General features: G+C 45.0%; 1 protein-coding gene across 4 annotated transcripts in view; it reads right to left on the bottom strand.

Annotated features, from left to right (window-relative positions):
* Positions 1-26,532, bottom strand: part of FOXJ2 (forkhead box J2) — a 55,297-nt gene that overhangs the window by 3,091 nt on the left and 25,674 nt on the right. Inside the window, exons 2-10 of one of the 4 annotated variants that reach the window (XM_053251821.1) lie at positions 11,963-12,318; positions 9,568-9,642; positions 8,696-8,767; positions 7,478-7,618; positions 7,084-7,279; positions 5,604-5,921; positions 4,423-4,524; positions 4,017-4,217; positions 1,578-1,676 (exon numbers count right to left, since the gene is read on the bottom strand). In XM_053251821.1, the coding sequence (XP_053107796.1) occupies positions 1,578-1,676; positions 4,017-4,217; positions 4,423-4,524; positions 5,604-5,921; positions 7,084-7,279; positions 7,478-7,618; positions 8,696-8,767; positions 9,568-9,642; positions 11,963-12,295 (1,537 nt within the window). In that variant the 5' untranslated portion in view covers positions 12,296-12,318. Of the gene's footprint in view, positions 1-1,577; positions 1,677-4,016; positions 4,218-4,422; positions 4,525-5,603; positions 5,922-7,083; positions 7,283-7,477; positions 7,619-8,695; positions 8,768-9,567; positions 9,643-11,962; positions 12,319-26,532 lie in introns of all 4 variants that reach the window. The other 3 variants (XM_053251820.1, XM_053251819.1, XM_053251822.1) reach the window with 3 other exon arrangements.

Genomic DNA, 26,532 nt, shown 5'->3' with positions numbered 1-26,532 from the left:
TGTGGTAATTGTGGAGAACGGAACCCCCACAAAAACGGAGGTATCTCCTGTATACATTAAGGGGATTCGGTGTTAGATATAAAGAACATTAAGCAAAGATTTTATATGGACATAGATTTTACAAATGGATCTATGGTACAGTACACACATTACCGGACAGATGTTAAGAAATTCTGAAGCAAAGAAAGAAAGTCTGCACCAAGAAAATTCAGCTCAATTTTTGCAGTTAGAAAACGGAGGTAAATGAACACAATATATAGCAATAAGCACATCAAACAAAATCCCAGTGCCTCGTGCCCTATTCCAACATGACCCAAAGCACTGAGCAAATTACAAAGAATAGGAATGTGAGCAGGGTCTGTTCTCCAAGCCTGACTGGAATAGAAAGTGTCCTGTGGAACAGACTTGCCAATGCCATTACATTGCAGCCTGATATGGCAAGATCCTCTTCACCACCATCCCCCTCCCCGCAAACCTGGCTAGCTGTTTGGGAGCTCCATTTGGGAGCCTTATTTTGAAGCTGCTCTTTTTACAAAATGCTGCATATGTCCAAAGGAGAAGTATGGATAAGGGAAGGGCAAAAGGTTATGGCCTCGAGTGGAATCACTAGAGGCCATGTAATTAAGCAGGCACAGAGGGTCCACTCTCAGAATCCTGCATTCACAAAGATGGTCCAGCAGGGCTGTTCTTAGTGTTCTTATGTTTTCATTAAGAACAGCCTTGCTGGATCAGGCCCAAGGCCTATCCAGTCCAGCATCCTGTTTCACACAGTGGCCCACCAGATGCCTCTGGGAAGTCCACAGGCAAGAGCTGAGGGCATTGCTCCGTCTCCTGCTGTTGCTCCCTTACAACTGGTATTTAGAGGCATCTTGCATCTGAGGCTGTAGGTGTCCTATAGCCACTAGACTAGCAGCCATTGGTAGACCATGAATTTGTCTAAGCCCATGAATCTGTCTAAGCCCCTTTTAAAGTCATCCAAGCTATTGGCAATCACAAGGGCTAGAGCAGTGATTCTCAAACTTGGGTCCTCAGGTGTTATTGGACTTCAACTCCCATAATCCCCAACCAAAGGCCACTGAGGCTGGGGATTATGGGAGCTGAAGTCCATCAACACCTGAGGACCCAAGTTTGAGAATCCCTGGGCTAGAGATACGAAAAGCAAAAGCTGCCATTCTCACATTCCTGTTCCTGTTATCTGAGTCTGCCAAATTCTGTGGGGATGGATTTATGGCAAATGACTACTTTTCCCCCAAGGCCATGTCCCCTCAGCATCTGGCCACTGGTAGCAACCACTGCAGCAGCTTGGGAGCAATCCACAGTGTTGAACTCCAGCATCAGGACTATTCTTCCCAGCTTGTAGAGTAGGGACAATCGCAAGTATGTGTGAACATGGAGAGAGGGAAAACCAAAGCAACTCACTCAAAAGCACTGTAAAAGTGTTCTCTGTGTTTATGGAAAAGGATGACAGCAGATGTGCCAATCAGGTTCCAAAGGATTGTGACCATAGCTCAAGCCAGATAAGTTGTTCTTCAATATTTAGTGTTCAAAAGGTACTTCAACATTGAATGTCTTCTTACCTTGACGATTATACCCTGGTGAGTCCTGGGTGGAAATCTGGTACATTGGAGATGGCCCAGAGTAGATATGGGGAGGTTGTGGCTGACCGTAGGAGTTCACTAGCAGGGAGAAGGGGAAAAAACCCATCAATAGCCCCAGAAACCTGACTGCAGCCTGTGATCAGGGGAAACTCTAAGGTGGGTTCAGTCATTTCTAAAGGTCCCATAACATCTCCTTGAAACATTTCAAATAAATAAATGACTCTTCCAGGAGTGATTTCTATTAAGCTAAAGTATTCTGGCCAATTGCTGCTTCACCAGACATGTGAAAATCCAGTTAATAGCAACTTTCTTCAAGTTTGAAAAGAAATCCACATAAAATACAGTACACATATAGATTTTGTCTTCTGCAAAACACAGATCCTCTCTGTGGGTGAATTTATGTATTTTGCTACCAATCTCTACATGTCCAAGTACTATGGCCACAGAGTTTACCTACATTTCCTACTGCTACTCTTTAATACTCCTTGTATTGCAGGTCTTTCAAAAATGTTCTAATCCAGCCTTGCAAATCAGTTCACCTGAGCTACTAGCACACAAGCATTTTTACTAGCTTCCCTGCCCACACATATTGACTTTACATGGACAGCGTATGTATGGGTAGGGTGCGGGGTGGAAAACAAGCTGCAGGTCTGGCTCATTCCCATGCTTCTCGCCCCTCCCCAGCTGCATCACTCTCCCTTGCTTTGCCCTGCCATGGCATTAACCCCAAGCACATGGGCTGTTCATCTGCCCAGTTCCCCAACCCAGAGAATGACCAGCCTGCATGCCTGTGGTTAATGTCACGGAGGGGCAGGGCAAGGGACAGCAAGGCTATCGGGGTGGGGCAAGAAGAGTGGGAATGAGCTGTACTTGCAGTCTGTTTTCCACCCCGCCCCTCCGCCCAACTCAAACAGGCCACCACTGCCCCTCAATGTGACTAATTGTTGTCACATCAGTAGCCTGAACGAAAACAAAAATGTACCACCTCTCTTCCAATTTACAATACATTCTTCTGTTGCCCGGAGGCACTTAGTTGCCATAGGAGAGGAGAGGAGTTCCGCTACGTACAGTCTTGTGGAACTCAAATAATGTCTTTCCCACCCAAAGTATGCTGAGTGGGATGCAAGTTGAAGTCCAGTAGCTCAACATTCAGACGTTTCTGTATAGTATGTTAACAGAGCACTGCCACAGACTGGGTTAGGGTTAAGGTTAGATGTATAGCCCAGCATCCTCTTTTGAATACTACCGACAGCAGAAGAAATATATATGTGTGTGTATACACACACACACACACACACACACACACAGCATATATATATATAAAACTATAGCACTTATAGCACTACACCGGCCACACACACACCCCGGGGATTGATACAATATGTAATTACTACTGTGACCCAGCCCTCTACCTTCCACAATATGGAAGTGGATTGAGTGTGTGTGTGTGTGTGTGTGTATGTATATGTGTGTGTGTGTGTGTGTGTGTGTGTGTGTGTGTGTGTGTGTGTATATATATATATATATATATATATATATATGTAATCTCACACAATCCACTTCCATAATGTGGAAGTTAGAGGGCTGAGTCACAGTAGTAATCCTGACTAAGCCACTGAATCTGAATAAATTCTATGAATACTTCTGATTTTAGGGCATAATAACCCTTCTTATGTGCCTCCATGGATTTCATTGGTGAATTATGAGTAGGCTATGTGCAGAACAGTACCTTCTGGCTTATTTTAAACCAGCTGCTATTAATTTCCTTGGGAGCCTTGCAGTTCTTGACTACAGAACAGTGATAAACAGGCTCCCCGGTTATCTTCTCTGAATCTCTCATGCTAGACACATATGTGCACACATGTTCTTGAAACATATTTTGACCTCTCGGTGAGAAAGTGTGTTTGTGTGCTTGCACAGATCTGCATCTGCTGCAAGCTCTGCAGCTGAAAAGACACTGGACATGCTTAGTGATTCATTCTGCACAAACTTGAGCATATCCAAGATGACAAAATGTTCCCTCATGGTAGGGCCACTTGCCACCATTGCTGGATATATACTACTATCTTTGGTGTGTTCAGGCAGATATGCCATCTGGCCACTGAACGGAGCATGCTCAACCATTTTGAAGATGCCAGTGGCCCTGAAGGCCCCCCACCCCCGCCCGCCAACTACTCTCCCTCTGCCCCAACTGCAGCTCACTAAGGGACCACACAAAAAGAGACCCAGGTTAGGTGATGTCTCAGGAGCTGAGACTGGATGTGACAACAGCACAAGAATTGTCCCCAGAGGCTGAGCCTTGTGAGGCTCATCCCTAGTAATGATGCCACGGAGCAGGGTGTGGCTATGCCTCTTCGTTTCTGTCTCGCCCATTGTCCTGACATGGCAGGTGCCCTCCCCAGATGCCCAGCTGAGTACCTTGGTTCATGGGCTGCTCTTGTTTGCCACTATTCATGGCACAGGACTCGGAGATTCGGGGAGGCTGCTGGGGACCTCCCAGGTGAGGGAGCTGACCGGTCTGGGTGAGAAAGTGATTGAGGGAGTCACATAGGTTGGCAATGTGGTGCTGATCTAGGGTCCAGTTCTTACGCTCAGCCTGGCGCAGACTCTCCATCAACTCTGCAGGAGGCCGGAGAAAGAGAGACATAAGAAACTAGGTAGCATTGCTCTCGACTCTTGCCCCAAAGCTCTCTCTCTCTCTACACCTATGTTCCCCCTGTAAGTTGGTGGAGGATTCCTTCCCCCCATGCTCGATCAAGGATGTTGTCTGAGAGACAGAGAGAGAAGGATGTAAGGAAATAATGTAGCACAATCTATTACCCACCTGAGAACTGGGAGTGTTCAATGCTAGACCAGTTCAGTCGATTCACCATCTTGAAACTTTCTTTCAGGGAATCAATGTTGGAGCACCAGTCAGAGGAGAATGCTGGAAACCAGGGGACACATCCAATTAAAAGGGGCACAACACTGCCCTGTTCCTCAGATCCTATATCAAAGATGAGTACGTGCCCCATATACTTCTCAACAAAATTGTGAATGCAAAGAACAGTCCCTCTCCTCAAGACAGTCTCCCTATTCACTGTACCCAGACACCACTCCCCTCTTTAGTTTAATTCTATTGACATGGGATCCCCACACCTTATCAGGACAGAGACCTGGAGTCAAGAGTAAAAGCCAGGACACTCTCTCTTCAAATGATGGATAGTGTTATGAGTAGCTGCCAGAGTCATTGCCTTGGCTTTCCTAAGAGAGCCTGATTCAGCCTAAGAGGCCTTCATCCCCATCACCTCACATATTGATATAGATATTGTTACTGTATCTCAGGAAAGCATTGAGTGCACTCATGTTAGAGGGTACCCTGGACCATCTCCTACATTATTCAGAGGAATAATGGGGAATCCAAATTTGTGAGCACCACGTCTACACTCAGGGAGCTGCAACCGATTCTGGCTCACTGATATCTGTATGATATGCATTTGCAAATATGTGTTTGTCATGATCACATTTATGATTTTAGATGCACTTTAAAAGTCTTAGGTGCACATCTGCATTGTATCATGTGATGATCTGGGCCTTTACGATTTGCCTAAGTAACACAGGAACCCTATAGCAGAATCCCTGCTAACCTGGCAAAGAGGCACTTTTTAACGTGGTGATTCTCTTTATTTAGCAGGGGGAGAGTAACTGGCCCTATCCACCCCCAGCACAACATCCCTCCAGTGACTGTTGCTGGTGTCTATCTGATGTTTCTTTTTAGACTGTGAGCCCTTTGGGGACAGGGAGCCATCTCATTTATTTATTTCTCTGTGTAAACTGACCTGTGCCATTTTTGGAAAGGCGGTATAGAAATTGAATGAATGAATGAATGAATAAATAAATAGTAGAAAAGGGATAAATGAAAAGCCAGGACCCCTATGCCCCAGGCCAGTTGCATAATCTTTGGCCGAGTTCATCCATCCTTAATTCAGTTAATTTGTGACATTGCGTCTCAATTCTGTAACTCACCAAAGCTAGCATTATTGATGGGAGCCTGTGGTTGTTGTTGCTGTTGTTGCTGCTGCTGCTGTGAATGGGAGTGCGGATGGTGCTGTGGATGTTGGTGATATCCTCCATGCTGCATTGAGGAGGGGTGAATGGACATCACAGGTGGGGGACCATAGCCGTCACCTCCTTGCTGCTTGCTGCCCTGGGATGGACAGCCTTCTGAGGTTGACGTGTGGAGTGGAGGTGCAGCTCCTATAGAGGAGGGCAGCTGCTGCTGCTGGTGATACATGTAGTAATTGTGGTTGGAGGGCTGCATGTCACCCAGGAGAGAAGAGAAATCTGATGGGCAGGATTAAAAGGAAAACGTTAACAGACAGAGATCAGAGAGATAACAAGCTAGTCATGTCTGCGGTCCCCTAGAACTCCCAAACATTATAAAGCAAGGAAACAGCATTGTGGTTATCAAAGCAATGCTCACATTTCTAGAAATATTTTAATTATTTGTCCCTTTAAGTCTCAACAGTAGCTTAGGTCCAAAGTTTCTCTGCCTTTTTCTGCATGAAAATTGGGCAGGGGGCGGGAAAGACAACTTCCATGAGATGCTGCCCTCGAGTGGCGGTTCATTGAATCGCAGAATTCAGAGGGTTCAGGAAGAAAGTATTTTCTCTTTCTGCAGTCTTCTAGCACTTTGCCCAGTCTAGCCCATTTCACATGGTTCTTCATAATCCAAGAGCCCAGCTAAAAATACACACTCTTTCTCTCTCTCCCTCTCCCCCTCTACCTCCCCCTCTTCCTCTCCCTTCCTTCTTGAGCCCACAATCTGGAAAACAGAGACACCTCTGTATAACATTATCCCTGTCTTCCAATCCTCATTCTGACTAGTTCTGATGAAACTGTGCCAACTTTTAGTTAATTTTTAAACAAACAAAAGAGCAAGTTCAAATGAGAAGGGACCACAGGCAAACACAGAAGCACCTGTAGCGCAGGTGAACTCCTTCGGGTGGAGGTCTGTTGCCTAAGTGCAGGAGCCCCTTAAGAGCAGCTCTGACCAGAGAATTATAGCTTTGGAGTCGGGCCAGGGAGACTCCAGCATCCAGGCTGAAGAGCCTGGTAGGCACACTTCTCTTCAAGAAATGAGCATCATCTCAGAGAGCCTCTGGGGCAAGCTCTCATTTCCCAAGAAGGGAACCTGCCAAGTAAGAAGCAAGTGTGCAACTTTCTTTCATGCTGCGTTTGGTCTGGCCAGTTTCAAAGCAGCACTGCCATGCAAGGCACCACTTCACACTCTCAGTGGTGTGGGGAGGGGGGGGGAAACACCAAGGGAGTGGCCAGAGTGGTGGCCTCTAACCCATGGGCCGCAGGCTGGCCATTTGTGCCACAGCAGATAGGCAGTGGATGGGGCCTTTCCTAACAAGTGGAAGAAGCTGCGGGATACAAACATTGTCTGGAGTACAAACACTAGCCTGCTCTCTGCCAGACCAGGCCTGGCACCGTTACTCACCATGCTGGGAGGAGGAGGATTTCTCGAGCATGGATTTATAGAGATTCCGGAAGGACCAGCTCAAGTCCTGGAAGTTGATCTCCGAATAGGAGAATTTCAAGTCATGGCTGGTGCTGTAGTGTGGGGGTGGCACATCTGTCCCTTCACGGCCCTGCCCTCCAGCAACAGTGGCTGCCACATCCACAGGCCCTGCCCCCTGCTGAGGAGAAACAGGAGTACTATATACAATTCAAATGCACTTGATCTTTGTTTAGCAGTAGGGGCTTCATTTGCAGTCTCCACTGTCAAATCCCTTAACCACCCTTCACCCTCATTGTCCTTTTTTTTTGCTCTGCAACACATTTCTTCCTCTCTCCCCAGGCCATCTTCTCTTATCTAGCCCACCTCCACTTACCTGACTATAGTTGCTTATAGGTGGTGTACTTTGCAATGACAGCTGTGGGGTGGACTCTGGGGACAGTGATGCTTCTGCACTGACAGGGACAGGTCCCCTTGGGCTCTTGCTTGCCTCTTGCTCGGGGGAATCTTGGGATAACTGTGGATAGATTGTAGAGAAGAAGCCATGGTTCAGGGTGTACAGCACGGGAGAGGACAAGTATCTGCCCAACGTTGTATTCAATGTAACTCAGACTCCATGTCTGAAAGTCAAATGTCCTATCTCTTTTGCCAAAAACAATTACATATTGTATCAATCCCCGGGGGTCAGTGGGTGGTTGGTTGGTGTAGTGCTATAAGAAGCAACATATAAAACCAATCTAAATTCTGAACCAAAAAAAGCTTGATTTAGTCAGTTCTATAAAATATAATATAACAAGATACTGGAAATCCCAGTCAACACCATCAGAAGCCAAAGAATCTAGAAAGCATGGGATCTAATGCCTCTTATAAAACTGCCAGATTATTTAAGATCACCAGCCAAGACTCAACCACTGAGAGAATGTAGGAGACTTATACAATGTATAATGAACAAACTTCCAATAAGGGCTTCAACTTTGGCATGGCTAAATGTGATTTAACAGATAATAATTGTTGTTGTAAGTATCTTGGCTTGCTATACAAGTGCAAGATTAGTCCTTCTGGCATATAAGTGAATCTGGAAAAGTATCTGTTTGACTTTGATTTTAAATATTGGATTATGTAATCATTTAAGAAGAAAATTTCAAAAACCATACAGATTAAGTAAATTAATAAATGTATTGCTCATTTTCCTACTTTCCACAATCAATTCTGGTTCTTCTACTCATGAGGCAAGGAACTCTGAAAAAAATATTTAGCCATTTTTCTTTGTTTGTAACAGACTATCAAACATGTATCTGCAGTGACAAATGCTTGATTTTGTTTTTTAAAGCAAGCCACAGTAGTGGAGATGCTCAGAAAGAAGAAGACTGCTTCCAGTGCCCCATTCTGTGTTTTTTCCTGTGGCCTTTAGAAGTATTTTATTTATTTAATTTTTATTACTTATTACATTTATAAACCGCCCCATCCAGAGGCTCTGGGTGGTGTACAATAACTTGTATGGCATATACAAGTCCTAATAATGAGCTTAGGAAGAAGTTGGCCTGTTCTTCCTCCCACAACTGATCTAGGCATTGGGTGGGGTGGACAGTCATACCACATCATCATCTGGTGGGTGCCTCCTCTTCCGGGAGATATCAGGACAGGTATCTATTGTCCAGTAAGAACCCTAGAATGAAAAAGATCTACTGGTGAGAGGAGCATAACTTCACATCATCATTATTAGCAGCAGCACTGATACAATCCATAATGTAAAAATGCATACTGATTATCAGAGCTATCCCACTGTATGTGAGACATGCCCTTTTTCTGTGCTGGAATAATGTTCTCTTTCAGCAAACACCTTTTTTGCAATGTCAAATAATCCTAGAAATCCTTCCGTCTCCCATCAGCACTTTCGGGAAGAACAGGCTAGACAAGAATAGCAATTCTGATGTAAAAATGTGGAACGCAATGACCACTCCCATGTTCCACAGTGAAGTTTCAAGTAAGGCGACTCATTTCCCCCCTGTCACAGGTCATTGCTGAGGTCACACGCACATGTTACAGGCTAGGATACAAAGCCCCAATACTTTCCCTTAGCTTCCTCAAATCTGTATATACTGAAGAGTACAAAGCTCTTTATCCCATACCAGATTTCATTAGCATTACACATTGACAGATATAGATGAACAAAGCCTGCATGTTTTCTTTTTCCCCTCCTTGAGCTGAGCAATAAATATCAGTGCACTGCTCTTCCACAAACATGTACGGTATTTCAAAAAAATACGCTCAACCTTAAGTAAGTGTGTGTGTGTGTGTGTGTGTGTACACATTTTGATGTGCTTGTGTTTGTTTTTATTCTGTCAGTTTGTCCATTTATTCACCTTTACCCCTTTTGCCAAAAGCAGGACTGGGGGTTCAAGGTATACTGGAACATTGTCCGAATCCCCCGTGAACAAGCTGGCCAAGCATAGCCAGATCCCTCACCTTTCCAGGGTCATCCCGAGGGCGAGGCACTTTTCGAAAACATTTATTCAGAGAAAGATTATGACGAATGGAATTCTAGGGAGAGAGAAAGAGAGCCAAAAAACAAATGCATGTCAGAAAATAGGTTTGTGTGTGTAAAGAATAACAAAGTAACTGCAAAAAGTTTTGAAACCCCCTACCACGGTTTAAAAGCCTGGTGATTAACAGTGATGATGCTCTCTTATACAACTAGAACTACATATTAGGCAGCTACTGCACATCTGGGAAGCCCAGCTACTTTTTCTCTGCAGAACAGGGAGAGGAATCTGCAGGGGAGAAGCGGTGGATGAGAAGGAAGCTGCTTACCTCTTCCCCTCCATCATCCTGCCCAAACACAGCTGCTGTCCCCTCCAGATTTCCCAGATAAGCATTTGTTATGCAAGTGAAAAAAAGTCAGGCTGGGGGTGGGAGCATTGCTAGGGGAAAGTGACAAGCAAGGGTTCCACAGCCTGATCATGCCTGCCACTTCTCTACTATGAATTATATTTTACCCACCCTGTTTTAGAGAACTTAAACCCAACCTAATCACCAGGATACTGCTTCTGTATCACTCTAATTCTTTAATAACTGGACTGGTTATTGATTTGGGGAATGAAAAAAAGTTCAAGACCCGCTTTTAGGGTCGATGATTAACATTTTACAGCTTCAATCCAATGACAAGTAGTTACTGTAATTTCTTCAGCTTGCATTTATGCTCACTGAGATCTACTTCCACAGTTCTCCCAATTAAGTGACTATTCTATACATATAATTCTCTAAAATGAACCTGTGGCTAATCAGCTCTCGTGAGAGTTTGGGAGCGAGGGGAGGGGGAGAGGAAAGTGATGGCGGCGGAGAACATAAGGCCAACGGACAGACCAGTGAATGGGCAGGCGGGTAGGCAGGGAGAGAAAGCAGCGGCCTCCGGCGTGGGGGGGGGGAGTGAAAGCAGCAGCAGTGTGTGGGGGGAGAGAAAATGGCCTTGGGGGTGGGGGGGAAGAATGCGGTGAGCGGGTGGAAAAAGTGGCTAGCCAGGCGGCTGGCAAGAGAGAGAAAACATTGGAGGGTGGAAGAGGAAAGAGAAGTGGGGCTGGCTGAGAAGGAGGGGCCAAGAACGAGGGAGAACTAGAGGTGCAGATGATCTGAACCCGGGCCAGCTAATAACAACCTAAAACCTAAATCACAAGATATTCTGTTCTGAAAGGACACTATCAGGTTATTCCACTGATTTCAAAGCAGCTTGGAATTTCTTAGTGCATTCTATATAAACATTCATTTTGAGGCTGTTCTCAGGAGTAGCCAAGACCAGGCTAAGGCAGCCGGGACTGGGCTTGGCTGCTTGTGAGAACCACCAGGATCCCCGTGATGCTGCTGCGGCAAACCCGCCTAACAGAGCCCACTGGTTAGCCAAGGTTAAGGGCGCAAACGTGCCCTTATTTTGGACTAACTGCTCGTGTGAGAGTGCCAGCTGCTCCCAGCCAGTACTGGCACAGGAGCAGGCTCTTGGCTGATGCAACCCGACTCCCATACCTCCGCACTTCCTGGTGCAGCAGCGGACTGTCTGGGCACGTGATCCACACGCCCAGCAACATCTTGGTAATTGTCTGCCTGGAAGGTAAGGTTATGCAGCCTTCCTCCCTGCCTGCCCTCCTGAACGGTCGCGTGAAAAGGCCCATAGCCAAGAGGACAACACCCACAGTTTTGGGTTTTAGGGTTTGTAACTCTTATGTACATTTATTTTAAAAGTTTGATAAGCCTATGTCATGTCTAGTTTTGGCTGGTTTTAAGGTATGTTGGAGATTGGAAAGTGATACATTATAAAAGATCTGGTTATAGCAGCATGGTTAAAGAAAACCCATGGACCAAGCTGCCTCCGAGATCATATGATTGTTCAAGTAATGTGTTTTGGCTTAAATTTGAAAGCCAAATGTCTCCTCTGCTCTGTGGGAAGGACAAAGGCTGTATAAAACCTAGGTAACCAACATAGCACTCCTGAATAAGAGTAGCAAGGTCTGTAGGCTATAAAAATTAGGTATGTACTCTTGCCTGCCTCTCCCATGCTATGCTGAAACAGGGTGGGAGGTTGCATATTTGCTATTGCAGACACTAGAGTCGTACTTTCTTTCACTTAGAACTTGTCTTGCAGCACACTTGCCAAAAAGGATGGCCACTATTGGCACAGAAGCATTTGCACCTGTGACGGCACACATGAATCTGTAACTCAGATCTAGTGAAAAATACAGGAGTGACTTCAAATGTATAAAACTCAAATAGAATCACTGATGGCATAATAATACTAATAAACCAGAATGTAATATTGCATTGGAATGTGTTCTTACAGGGACTGGAGCAAAGAACCCAACTTGGGTCTTCTTACCTTCCACCCAATGCCAGCATTCTTATAGTAGGGAAAGTTGTCACAAATCCAGCGATAGATCTCACTGAGGGTCATCTTCTTGGCTGGTGATGAGTTGATAGCATACGTGATCAGAGTGGCATAGCTGTAGCGTGGCTTCCCATCCTGGTGTACTGCAGCATCGTCCTTGCTCAAGGTGGCATTGGGGTCCGTAGGAGAGCCAGGAGGACACTTCCGGCCAGACCCTGGGGGCCCAGATTGGGAAGAACCCCCTAGTTTCTCAATAGTGGCTCGAAGGGTGAGCTGTGGGAGCCAATCAATGGAAGTGAGGCTGCTTTCCAAGTCTGAGGCCATGGTGCTGGAGGCAGAGGTATCTGCTGTGGAGAAAGGAACAGACACAGAGAGGGCTACTGAAATAAGAGCAAACCACACGGCTCTTTTTTAAGTTCAAAGGTTGGATTTCTAAAGATTCGGACACATGGCTTTCAGAAAGTGCTTCTAAAACCAAAGATATTAATGGATTTGCATATATGTGCAGTATGTGTACACACTCAATTTGGAGAAGGGAGTGGGGGGCTATCCCTCATTCAGGCTTGTAAGCAGCCACTTGTCTAATCGCCAATAGAAAGTAATAGAAATCCCCTCCAATCAACAAGAAGAGGAAGTTGTATAAAGTTGGTTCCTTAAAAAAAGAAAAGCTCAAAAATTACTGAAATAGGTATTATGAGGTCAGGTATGATAGTAGAAATGTCTGTGGTCAGGCAAGGCGGAGTTAGCATTTCTGGTTGAAAGGGCACAGTTTCCAGACAGATGTGAGCCCAAACAGTTTTCAAGTTATAAATTAAGAACTAGAAAGACTGTCCTATTTCCTGACTGAAAATCTCAAGTTATTAGGCTTGCTTCGCAGCAAATAAACTGCAAAAGGCCACCTAGTATTCCAGTGACATTCTGTATTCACTATTGGGGAGTGTGTTTAGATGGTCATTCTGATGTGTGACAATTGTAACAGGTTGTTCCTCTGCCACACATGAACTTCAAGGTGCGTCTGCAGCACATACGCTACATTCCCTGTGAACAGAGAAGAGGCAAACTCTTCTCTACTAGTAGCTCTTCTCTAGAGCTACACATTTTAGCAGGACTAGTACAGAATAGACTAAAATGCACCCTAATTTTCAGCAAAGATTATCAGGATACAACACAGAGTTACTGCTAGTAAGGGGTGGAAATGGACTGGTCAGTTTCAAAATCGTACTAAGCTGGGTGGGAAGGAATGGGTTCTTTCCCCATCCAGGACTGTAGTTGTCTAAAAATACTGGAATTGCTGGGATCACGTCTTCCAGTTAGCTTGGTTACCAGCTCTGCTGGTTTTCAAGTTCCCACCTGGAAGCTATGCATGCAGATGAACATTCACATCTCCAATTGCTGTGTTCACATTGTTGCGTGTATAACCACAAACACACAACTATTCTTACTTCAAGAATCCACATCTCAGTAAATAATGACCTGAATCAGTCTCTGGGAACCACACTTTCTGCAGATATGGTGGTTGGTGTTAGGGTAAGGTCAGGTATTATTAGCGAAATATTAGGGAAAACCTAATATACCAATCATGAAACTGCTACCCGGAGAAATATTTTGACCAGGTGTAATATTGAGAGAGCCATGGCATTTCTATCATTAAAGAAAGAATATACATAATTAACAAAATAATATCCGTAACTGTTCACACCATGCGAGTCTCATTAAGTACTGAAATAATATCCAACAGAAATCCCACTAGTGGAAGACAGAATGTCTCAACACTCAACCAAAAAGGCCAAATACTTCAAATCAGAATCATGCAAAACACAGCTTAACTTGCATGATGTATTCATTCCAAATAGGTTGAGAGGAACCAAAACCAGCCCCCAAAACAAAGCCAAGTAAACAAGAGAAAAGGGAAAGGAGTTGACCACTAAAGTCTTGTTCAAGGTTCTCTATGCAAATACTCTCTACATACTTTTATTTCTTTTTAACATGCAATCATGATGGTTAGCAGCTTGCTTTAAAATAATAATAATGAAGAATTAGAGTCACTGGAAGGCAGATTACCTCCCACAGATTCTGCAGTGTGCAGAGCATACAGAAAACACCACCATCTGACAGTCTTCTTAATCCTGGCATGAACTCTGTGGTAGTGGCTCAGAGTCTGACCCCATGGAGGCAGGACCAGCACAGTCCTAGGCGTTGACCCTGGATGAGAACCTGAAAGAACTCCAGAATTGGAGGCCTGTGAAATATCACTCCTATAGCCTGAGCCCCCTGCCCCCCACCCAACAGCACCAACGGAACCATGGTCCCCTGAAGAGCTGGCCCCTCCCATACCATTGTGCTCCTTAATATTTGCACGCCAGCAATGGCAATAGGCTAGGCAGGATCAGACAGAGGGAGGAGGAGTGCCAGACTCTGGGCCAGAAGGCTGGAGATGGGGCATAGGCGAGAAGCAGCCCGAGCTCAGAGGTTTTTAAGAACTCAGGCTACTTCTGACTGCTGTCAGAGCAACAAGAATCATGGAGCCCCATGGAGCTGTCCATGGTGCTGCAACCCAGCCCTTGCCTCACCTTGCCTCCTTCCAGACCTCGTGGACTCCTCTCCGGTGGGTAAAGGACAAATCCAGGGGACTGCACAGAATACTGTATTCTGTGCAGTCCCCCTGATATCACACAGAGGAAACTGTTCCCACCACTTAGGAACATAGGGACATACGAAACTGCCATATACTGAGTAAGACCATAGGTTCATCTAGCCCAGTATTGTCTACCCAGACTGGCAGCAGCTTCTTCAAGGTTGCAGAGGCAGGAGTCTCTCTCAGCCCTATCTTGGAGATGCCAGGTAGGGAATTTGAAACCTCTGCTCTTCCCAGAGCAGCTCCATCACCTGAGGGGAAGATCTTCCAGTGCTCACACATCAAGTCTCCCATTCATATGCAACCACGGTGGACCCTGCTTAGCTAAGGGGGCAAGTCATGCCTGCTACCACAAGACCAGCTCTCCTCTCTGCACAGCACTGCGCTTACCTGTGTGTAGTGCTGTACTTTCCCCAGTACTAGTGGGGCTCTGTAAAAAACAAAGAGTAATGGAGCCCTGAGGAACCCCAGCAATGTCTGGGAAGGTGTACAAGGAGCGCTAGAAATTGGAGTGCTTTCCAGAACTTTTTACATGAAGTTCTAAGCACTTTCCCTATACAACATAAAGGCACAAAGAAATCCTAGAAGTATTGCCATCACCCAGAAAGTATTCTCATCCCCACGTCCTCCTGACCAACTGGGAAACTGGAAGAGCAGGATGTCAGGAGATAATTTACCTGGACTATCCCACAGCTGTAGCGGATGCCCACCTGCTTTTCTGGGAGTTGTCTGAAAAAATACAGTTTCCTATTTGGCACCTCTGGGTGTGAGTTCCTCTCTAAAGTATCACTGTTGGGGCCTTCTGGTTTCCTCAAGACAACTGTTTGCTAGCTCTCACTTGGTTAGTTTAGGTTTTTGTGCTGTCTTTTTAATTGGTGTGTATGACCATGTTTTGTTGGTTTCATTATTTGTTTTTCTATGTTACCCACCTTGGGTTTTCTTTGAATGGAAGGGCAGGATAAAAATTTCCTAAATAAAATAATCAATAAAACCAGAGTTGGGGAAAGGACGCACAAGAACTCCTGCTGTACAGAAAGCAACAGGACTGTGATTGCGTCACATAACTCCAGGTGCCCTCCCCACCTGTGGTGGAGATAACCACCGCAGTGAATGGGACTGCATGAGTGTCCTTCAGGGTTCATGGGGGTTTTCCGGCTCTCACTCTGTTGCCTTGAGCAATACATAAAACCTAATGCTTGAGGGTACCTATCTGACCTTTTCTCATGGTAAGGATGACATTCTCCCAAAACTTCTGAGCCTGACATTGCGACACAGGATCTGTGCTATCATCACATTGTTGATTCTGTGGAGAGGGCCCTTGTAGAGAGGAAGAGGAAGGGCTGTATGGGCAGCAATCCAACACCAGGATCTTGGGGAAGGGGGAACGGCCAATGCTTTCAGTGGGCAAATATATTTCAGTAAAAAAACCAAAACCCTGGCATATTCACCTAAGACTTGCAACTAACAAGCTCAGCTAATTACAGTTAATAAGCCAACATATAATCACACAGAATGACTTCCTTGAGAAAAAAATAATCCAGTTAGCTATAGTTTCTCTTCCAGTTCACTTCTCACTTGAGCAAACTAGAAATCCCTGTCTTAGTGAGAATGCCACAATTCACTATCCTTTCTAAAAAATTTCCAGCATGACAAAGACAACTTTCCTAATACAGACATACAGTATATGCACTAAATGCTCTCATGCACAAAAGCACCTTTTAAACACTACTGTTTTCACAACACGAAATGATTCTATCTTGACTTTGTACTCAACTTTTACTTTAATGAATCACACAAGTACAAATTATGCTAGGACCGTAAATAAAACTCGACTTGACTTGACTACAAATTATGCTAGTTGGTGTGTTCATTCTCACACATGAGCAACAATCAGTAAACTAGCAGTGTACTCACTACAAACAGTAGTGAGCAACAATCGGACAGAGCTCTAAAGATTTGTCATTTTGGAATCATGCTAAATTTGGTGCCTGAAACTATTGTTTCAGTTCACTATGCGCCATTTACTATGAATGGCACAAAGCTTGCAAAGGAATCTTCAGCTACTGACAACAATTATTTATTATTATTAATAATAACAATAATAATAATAATAATTATTATTCAGTTATAAATCCTGGCCACAGCGCCTGCACCCAGAAGCAATAGCTTCTGTTCTGTTGTTGTTGAAGCAGGGCAACAGCTGGAGGGAAGAGTTTGAAGATGGCGCTATTGAACCAAGAAAGGCTGGCTGAAAATGGAAAGGTTATACAGGACCAAGAGAACCACCCCTTCCTGGAGCTCAGGTTGGCCCTGATTCAGAGCCAGTACTTCAGTTGGCCTGCCCTCCTCTCACTGGAAAGGAAATCCCAAGCAGACCATTTTGCCTCCAATGTTGGAGTGTGTCTCGGGCATGGCACTGTCTCTGTTCCGGGGGTCCCAGGGCCAATGGATGGGTTTCCAGGGTCCGTATGGGAATCCCGTTGGGGGGCCCTGGGTCCCAGAGCCCCAGGGCTCCTCCAAGGGACAACTATAGGAGGGTCAACAAGCTGAGGATCTGTTGGATCTCAGGGGCTTTCTGTAGGGCCAGAGTATTCTTTGTTTATTTAATTTAACACATTTTTATACCACCCCATACAGTGAGGGAAATAAGTATTTGATCCCCTGCTGATTTTGTCTGTTTGCCCTCTGACACAGAAATGACCAGGCTATAATTGGGATGGTAGGTTTATTGTAGCTGTGAGAGACAGAATAACAACAAACAAACCCTCAAAAGCCCAGTGCCCAAAAGTCAGCGATGGATTTGCATTGTAGTGAGGGAAATAAGTATTCGATCCCCTATCAACCGGCAAGATTTCAGGCTCCCAGGTGTCTTTTCACTATATGCAGGTAACGAGCTGAGATGAGGAACACCCTCTGTAAGGGAGTGCTCCTAATCCCAGCTTGTTACAGTACCTGTATAAAAGACACCTGTCCATAGAAGCAAGCAATCACTCACCTTCCAAACTCACCACCATGCCCAAGACCAAAGAGCTATCGAAGGATGTCAGGGACAAGGTTGTAGACCTGCACAAGGCTCGACTGGGCTACAAGACTATCGCCAAGCAGCTTGGTGAGAAGGTGACTACAGTTGGCACGATAACTCGCAAATGGAAGAAACACAAAATAACTGTCAATCTCCCTCGGTCTGGGGCTCCATGCAAGATCTCACCTCGTGGAGTTGCAACGATCATGAGAACGGTGACAAAGCAGCCCAGAACTACACGGGGGGAACTTGTCAATGATCTCAGGGCAGCTGGAACCATAGTCACCAAGAAAACAATTGGTAACACCCTACGCCGTGAAGGACTGAAATCTTGCAGTGCCCGCAAAGTCCCCCTGCTCAAGGCAGCACATGTACAGGCCCGTCTGCAGTTTGCCAATGCACATCTGAATGATCCAGAGGAGAACTGGGCAAAAGTGTTGTGGTCAGATGAGACCAAAATCGAGCTCTTTGGCATCAACTCAACTCACCGTGTGTGGAGGAGGAGGAATGCTGCCTATGAGCCCAAGAACACCATCCCCACCGTCAAACATGGAGGTGGACACATTATGCTTTGGGGGTGTTTTTCTGCTAAGGGGACAGGACACCTTCACCGCATCGAAGGGACGTTGGACAGGACCATGTACCATCAGATCTTGGGTGAGCACCTCCTTCCCTCAGCCAGGGCATTGAGAATGGGTCGTGGATGGGTATTCCAGCATGACAATGACCCAAAACACACAGCCAAGGCAACAAAGGAGTGGCTCAAGAAGAAGCACATGAAGGTCCTGGAGTGGCCCAGCCAGTCTCCAGACCTTAATCCCATAGAAAATCTGTGGAGGGAGCTGAAGGTTCGGGTTGCCAAACATCAGCCTCGAAACCTTTCTGACTTGGAGAGGATCTGCAAAGAGGAGTGGGACAACATCCCTCCTGGGTTGTGTGCAAACCTGGTGGCCAACTACAAGAAACGTCTGACCTCTGTGATTGCCAACAAGGGTTTTGCCACCAAGTACTAAGACATCTTTTGTGAAGGGATCGAATACTTATTTCCCTCACTACAATGCAAATCCATCGCTGACTTTTGGGCACTGGGCTTTTGAGGGTTTGTTTGTTGTTATTCTGTCTCTCACAGCTACAATAAACCTACCATCCCAACTACAGCCTGGTCATTTCTGTGTCAGAGGGCAAACGGACAAAATCAGCAGGGGATCAAATACTTATTTCCCTCACTGTACGGTAGTTCACAATCTAAAAACACAATAGTTAAAACCGTTTAAAATACAGATAAAAACTCTAACACTTAAAACTTTGACACTATAAACCAAAAGCCTAACTAATCATGCCTGTTTTCAGGTCCTTCTTAAAAATATCCAGAGAAGGAGAGGCTCTAATTTTGTTAGGAAGCAAGTTCCAAAAGTCCCAGGGCAACCCTAAAAAAGGCCCAGTTTTGAGTCACCACCAATTGTGCCAGTGGAACCCGCAACTGGATCTCCCAAGATGGACTTAATAGGCGGCAGGGTCATGAAGAAGACCAAAGAAAGAAGACCATTCTCTTCCTCCAAGTCTGCGGAGTCCCGACAAATAGGCAGGGATCACATTTGTATGGAAACTAGAACTGGATATAAAGTTTGGCTGACAATCATAACATCTTAGTTTTTAAAGAGCGACATCATAAATTCAATAGCAAAATAAGAGTGATCACCCTTGAAAGAATATCATCTGAGGGCCAAAACTAAAGGGTAGGGGAAAGGGGTGCTGCTATGGCAGCTATTGAAATGCTAGGAAGTAACATAAGGAGTCATAATTGTATGTGAGAGAACAACCTGTGCTAGTGATGGTACTGCAGCACAGGCACTGTGACTTGCACTGGATTCTGGGCTAGGATTATTTTTTGGCCATTTTTTGACTCTGTGAAAAATGTCAGGAGGGATAGATTCTGTTCTCTGTCGAGAGGGATAGATTCCTTTAACAGTGTGCTTCTAATTTGCAGTGTTTTGCAAGGCAAGGATGAAAAATGCAAAACTTGTCATGTGCACTATATGAGTACAGTTTGTTTTGGCCATAGGGAACAATGGGGAATTTGAAACACCCTATTGTTTCCTATGGGTAGGTCCTAGGGACACTGAAGTGGTTTGGATGGTAGGACATGATGGCTGCTACCTACCACACAACCCACATAAGAAATGGGCAAGCTGGTGATTTCTGATTTAAAAAAATAAAATAAAATAAAAACCCCAACACCCATAGGATCCTATAGGGTTTTGTTGTAAAAGTTAAAAAAAAAAATTTAATCACCCACTTGCCCATTTCCTTGGTTAGTTGGGTGGTAGGGATGTGCACGGAACTGGTTTGTAGGCCCTTTATGGGCCTCCGAACCGGTTTGAAGAACCAGTGGTTCCGCCAGTTCGATGGCGGGGGGTATCTAACTTTAAGAGTGGGGGAAGGTGCACTTACCCCTCCTGCTGCTTTCCCCCCACCAGTGTCCATTTTATTCCAAGCCTACTGGGGCGGCAGCAACACAGGCGCGTCGGAGACTTCCAATCATATCCAGGCAGCAGGGTGGCAGAGAGGTATGCTGCCGCCCCGACAGGCTTAGAATAAAATGGACGCCGGCGGGGGGAAAGTGGCAGGAAGGTTAAGTGCACCCGCCCCCCTCTTAAAGCAACACCCCCGCCACCTTCGAGCCTCCTCTCCATGGTTCCATGCACATCCCTATTGGGTGGTAGGTAGCTCCCATCATGCCCTACCACCCAATCCACTTTGGTGACCTACCCATGGGGAGCAACAGGGTGATTCGAGTTCCCCATTGTTCCCTATGGCTGAATCACTCAAATCAATTTGAGTTGATTAACTGAAACAGGTGGCAAAGGCCACTGTTTTGATGAATCAATTCAAGGATTCCACGATCCGATTCAAGCTCAAATCAAATCACAAAATCCAATCTGTACACATCTCTAAATCTCAGTATTTGCAAGGCTACTTTTAATTATTATTTTTCAAATTATTTTGTATTTGTTTGTATCCTGGTAATACGGAAGAGAATTATATTTATATTTACAAATATAGCTAGATAACACAACACAGTTCCGAAAGGTCTTTGGTTTTCTCTGAGAAGGAAGATGGTATGACTTCTGAGAAATCAATAACAAGCCACCCCTTCCACAACAATTAATTTCCTGATCCAAACATATGAGGAAGAATACCTGCTTTCAACACAGCCACATCTCTCATTTACTAGTGCAGCAAAATGCTGGTATCAGGTTATTTGGGGAAAGTCTATGTTGGACATAATAAGCCAAAAAGAATGCCTCTCCCACTGCACACAGGGCAAGATTCATCAGCTCCCAATCCATCAGGAGCTTGCCACCTCATGCATTTCAGAAATAATGAGGAAAACAAGAGTGAGTTGAACATTTCTCATTGAAAACTGGCTTTCCATCTTGTGATAGTGTCAGCACGTAGGTCATGGATAACAGGCACATTAATAGTCACTAGCCAAATTTTATTGTCAATAATCCTCTAAACATCTGGACAGAGATTTGACTTATATGTTATTATTTATATAGCACCAAGTATGTTTATGGCACTTTACCAAGTAGCAGAGGACAGGTTCATGCACCAAGAGTCTTATAATATATAAACTAACTCCACAGAGACAAAAGAGGAAGGGGGAGGGCGAAGCAGGTGAAGAATTAGTTATAGTAAAAATGGTACCAGGAATGTAAGAAAAACATACACATGAAGTGTCTCACATGGCCAGCTGGATGTTTAACCTGGGCCCTCATTCGCCATTCATGTAGCATTAGCACATCTGCCTAAGCCATAGATCCATGATATGCCTCAGATCTAAGACACAATACTGCATGTATAGGTGAAGTGCTGGCTGTATGGAATGCTAAATAAGAAAGATGTTTTCTTTAAAAAAGAAAAGACTGATATCTATTGAACTTGAGAGAAGTTGGAACAACAAAGTCTTTCAGGCAATTTAAAACATCTCAGTTGGGACCAATTGTCATCTGGCTCTCTCAGAACTGCCTCTATCAGCGGATATTCCATCTAACTGCTTGATTAACTGAAATCAGTTAATCGGGACAGTGTACCTCTATTAGTCTGGCTGGGACCAACCACCTACTCCCACAACAGTGCCCTACAGTGACTATTTCACCTGGTCATGATGTAATTGCAATATGCAAACGAATGGAAAAGCAATTACCTAAATTTGCTTACCTTCCTCTTTCCTCCCCAATCCTTTTCTATCCATTAAATTGTAAGCTGGTGTGATAAAGTGTAAACTACCTTGAATACTCTGGCAGAAAAGTGGTATATAAATCTCTCTCTCTCTCTCTCTCTCTCTCTCTCTCTCTCTCTCTGAAGGTATCCACTTAGATTCAGTCTGGTAATGAGGCATGCACAGCATAACTTGCATGGATTTAAATGGGAACATTAAAATCTTGTAATTTTATAAATACTCAACAGATTTTTACCAATCTAGTACAGTGTCCCCTGCAATATCTTTGGATTTTTTCTCTACATGAACTGAGAAACTGAAGGTCTGTTTGGGCTAGGCACAAAAACAGTTGGAAACAGGAGACCCTTGAACTTCAAAGGCAAAATCTGTTAATCCCCCCACCCACATTTCAATAGATTAGCCAAATGAAATCACATGAGGTAGACTCTCCTATCTTGCCACATTTCATAACACAGATAGAATAAATTGTCTCAATTTTGTGTCAGACTTCCAAGCGTTTGTGAGGAGAGAACACTGAAAGAACAAGACACCTTAAACCAGAGGTCTGCAACGTGTGGGTCTCTTGACTCTCACACTGCTCTTTGAGTATGTACAGGTGAAACTCGGAAAATTAGAATATCGTGCAAAAGTCCATTAATTTCAGTAATGCAAATTAAAAGGTGAAACTGATATATGAGACAGACACATTACATGCAAAATGAGATAAGTCAAGCCTTAATTTGTTATAATTGTGATGATCATGGCGTACAGCTCATGAAAACCCCAAATCCACAATCTCAGAAAATTAGAATATTACATGGAACCAAGAAGACAAGGATTGAAGAATAGAACAATATCGGACCTCTGAAAAGTATAAGCATGCATATGTATTCAGTACTTGGCTTGGGCCCCTTTTGCAGCAATTACTGCCTCAATGCGGCGTGGCATGGATGCTATCAGCCTGTGGCACTGATGAGGTGTTATGGAAGACCAGGATGCTTCATTAGCGGCCTTCAGCAATTCTGCATTGTTTGGTCTCATGTCTCTCATCCTTCTCTTGGCAATGCCCCATAGATTCTCTATGGGGTCAGGTCAGGCGAGTTTGCTGGCCAATCAAGCACAGTACACTGTATACTTTTCAGAGGTCTGATATTGTTCTATTCTTCAATCCTTGTCTTCTTGGTTCCATGTAATATTCTAATTTTCTGAGATTGTGGATTTGGGGTTTTCATGAGCTGTACGCCATGATCATCACAATTATAACAAATTAAGGCTTGACATCTCGCTTTGCATGTAATGCATCTGTCTCATATATCAGTTTCACCTTTTAATTTGCATTACTGAAATTAATGGACTTTTGCACGATATTCTAATTTTCCAAGTTTCACCTGTACATATTTTAATACGATTCATATTGTAATACAACTCATAGTAAATAAAAAGTCATCTTGATTTATCCATAACATCGGCAAGCATGTATTTACCTCTTTATACTTTTAAAAGCACTACTTTTTATGTACAGTGTGACAAAAACAGGCCTCTGCATAGCCAGCAGCCAGCCAGAGCTGCAGAGGGCACTGTAACGGAAACACCGAATGAAAGTGAAAGAGAGAAAAGAAATAAAGCTGCTTTAAGGGTGAAGCAGCTGGGAGGTTCTGCTGCCTCTAGCAAGGCCCGGGCCTAGACCCAGTTGAAGAAGCCTAGCAGTGATGCCATGAGCTTGGTTCTATAAAATATTTAGCTATAAATAGAGGAATGTCATTAAAAAACCAAATTAAGATCCAACTGAAAGATGTGAGTCTTGGCCTGAAAATGAAAATCACAATGTAGTCACAGAACACTGAGAAACTCTCTAAAGAAGTCAAAAAACAGAAGTTGCACTGAAAGGGGATGGAACACAAAACTAACAACATGCATATAGTTGTTACTAAATTATTTTGATGATGAGCAAAAACCAAAATAGAAGGGGCTTACTGTGAATTGCATTTGATTCCCTCACATATTTTCCCCCCTTTTTCTCTTACACCAGTCACAATTAAGAGTTATTAGGGATGTGTGTGGGTGTGTGTGCACATTATATACATGCATGTATGTGTATGTGATGTGGGTCTCAAAACATTCTGGTAAAACAAACACACAGCACTTCTTTGAAAGGTTGCAGACCCCTGCCTTAGGAGTGTGCACGGTTCGGTCCGGCAACATTCCATAGAACGCTGGACCGGTCCGGAGGTCTGGCGGTCCGGCACAGCGGGGGCCTGTCGCTTTAAGCGGGGTGGTGGTTACCCCCCCCCCCGCCACTCTTCCCCCTCCGGCGCTGTTCCGATCAAGGAATCTTCTTGGGGCGCCGCATACGTCACGGCGCGCGCGCGGCGTCAGAGATGAGCGCATGGCGCGCAGGGCGCATGCGCACCGCTAGCGCTCGTCTGTGGGCTTTAGGAATGACGGGGGCAGCATTGGAGGCATTTTAAGACAATGACGGGGGCAGGCAGGGGCGGCAGAGAGGAACTCTGCCGCCCCAAGAAGATTCCTTGATCGGAACAGCGCCGGAGGGGGAACAGCGGCGGGGCGGGGGTTAAGTACTACCACCCCCCCGCTTAAAGTGACAGGCCCCCCCTGTGCCGGACCGGGGGGCCTCCGAATCTTGCACACCCCTACCCTGCCTTAAACAATGGACACTTCTGTGACTTTATGGTAAGAATGGGCAAAAAGGCTCCATATCTATTTCTATGTTTGTAGTTCTTTCTCACTGAGGCCTAGTTCAAACATGCAAAAATACAGACTTGTAATTAATATTGCCACCCCAAACTTACCCATCAACAACTTATTGATGTTGCTGTTGTTGATTATTACCCATCAACAACTTATTAAAGAGCCCCTGGTGGCACAGGGGTAAAACTGCCGCTCTGTAACCAGAAGGTTACAAGTTCGATCCTGACCAGGGGCTCAGGGTTGACTCAGCCTTCCATCCTTCCGAGGTCGGTAAAATGAGTACCCAGAAATGTTGGGGGCAATATGCTAAATCATTGTAAACCGCTTAGAGAGCTTCCAGCTATAGAGCGGTATATAAATGTAAGTGCTATTGCTATTACTATTATTGCCCTCACCTACTTTGGGGTGTTGGAGAATATGTGTGTGGGGTTTTTATTTTATTTTTTATTTTGCTGCACCAGGACTCAATTCCCAGGTGCCAAGGAGCCATGACACCTAGAAATTTAACCGTGGCACCTAGACTAGGATGTTGAAAGGGATGTGCACAGTCCGGCGCGGAGCCCATTCTAAGGGCCTCTGGACCGGTCCAGACCTGGGGCTGGTTCGGCGGTTCAACGCCGGGAGGGGGTGTGTGTGTTGTCTGTGTGGACCTTTAAGGGCGGGGAAGGGTGTACTTACCCCTCCCGTGCTTCTGATTTTTAAGGCATTTGGGGTGGCAGGGTACCTCCCTGCCGCCCCTTCCTCGGCTAAAAGCTTCAAAAGGCAGACTGTGTGTGCGCACGCCACACGCACACATCCTGTGCGTGCGTGTGTCAGATGTGCACGTGCGAGACTCATGGACATGACGCACACATGCGTATGTGCAGTCTGCCTTTTGAAGCTTTTCGCCGAGGAATGGGGGAAGGGACAGCAGGGAAGTACCCTGTTGCCCCAAATGCCTTAAAAACCGGGAGCGCTGGAGGGGGAAAAGCAGTGGGAGGGGTAAGTAAACCTTCCCCCGCCCTTAAAGAGTCCCCCTCACCAGTGCCGGACTGCAGAGGTGCGGTTCCGTGCACATCACCAGATATTGAGAGGCAGAGTTATTTAATAAAATCTTTGTCACAGGCAGTTCTGTTTCTGTTCTAAAGATGATAAAGAGAAGCCCATTAACCTCCCCCCTCCAAAATGTTCATAAATACGTTCCGTAATATTGTCAAGTGTCCACTATCTGGCTCCTACATTTTTGGGTGGGCTCCAAGATCCAATGAAAATTGGTCAAGGCCTGCACTGCCCCTCTGGAAGCAGCAGTGGTTCCAGCAATGCTGATAGCACTGATGGTCTTCCCGGTAAGTGGGAGGAGCAAGCAGCAGTCTGAGTTAGTCCCCTTTTCTGCCTGCCCTACTCTCACCATGGCAGTGTGGAAAGAGACACAGAAGCTATGCTGCTGCTGGTGGGAGCAACAACAGCCAGCCAGGAGTCCAGTTGAGCCCCTTTTTGTCACTTCATGGCAATGTGGGAAAGGGTCATAGGAACTGCACTGCTGCTGGTGAGAGAAGCCAGCAACAGTCAGCAGCCACCAGGGTGGTTGAAAATCAATGATGTTTTTAAAAAAAATTAAAAACCTGATTTTTAACATTTATAACAGATTTTAAAAATGTAAAAAGAATACTAAATTTCAAATTCTCATGGAAAAAAAGCATGGTTAAATTTAAATCTCATCACAAATGCTACACCACCATTTACAGTCTCCTAAAGTTGAATTAATATTTCTCAATCACACACATGGAGTTATCTAATCCACAGACATGAACATTTATTTCAATTTCATCTTGTGAAAATGACTCTAGTCTGCCCAGCAACTAGCAGATCTTGCTTTTGGAACCCTCTGGGCTTTTAGTCTGTTTCTAAGCGAACTAAAACCACATGTGGAAAGAGACAGGCTGGGTAGTGGAGCAGTTGTTTTGTGATGGGGCTGGACAAAGGCAGAAGAG

This window comes from Hemicordylus capensis, chromosome 5, assembly GCF_027244095.1.
Source record: "Hemicordylus capensis ecotype Gifberg chromosome 5, rHemCap1.1.pri, whole genome shotgun sequence".
In the NCBI taxonomy this organism is placed as follows: Eukaryota; Metazoa; Chordata; class Lepidosauria; order Squamata; family Cordylidae; genus Hemicordylus; species Hemicordylus capensis.
The sequence above is the reverse complement of the archived record's forward strand: the minus strand, read 5'-3'. Positions and strand labels throughout refer to the sequence as shown.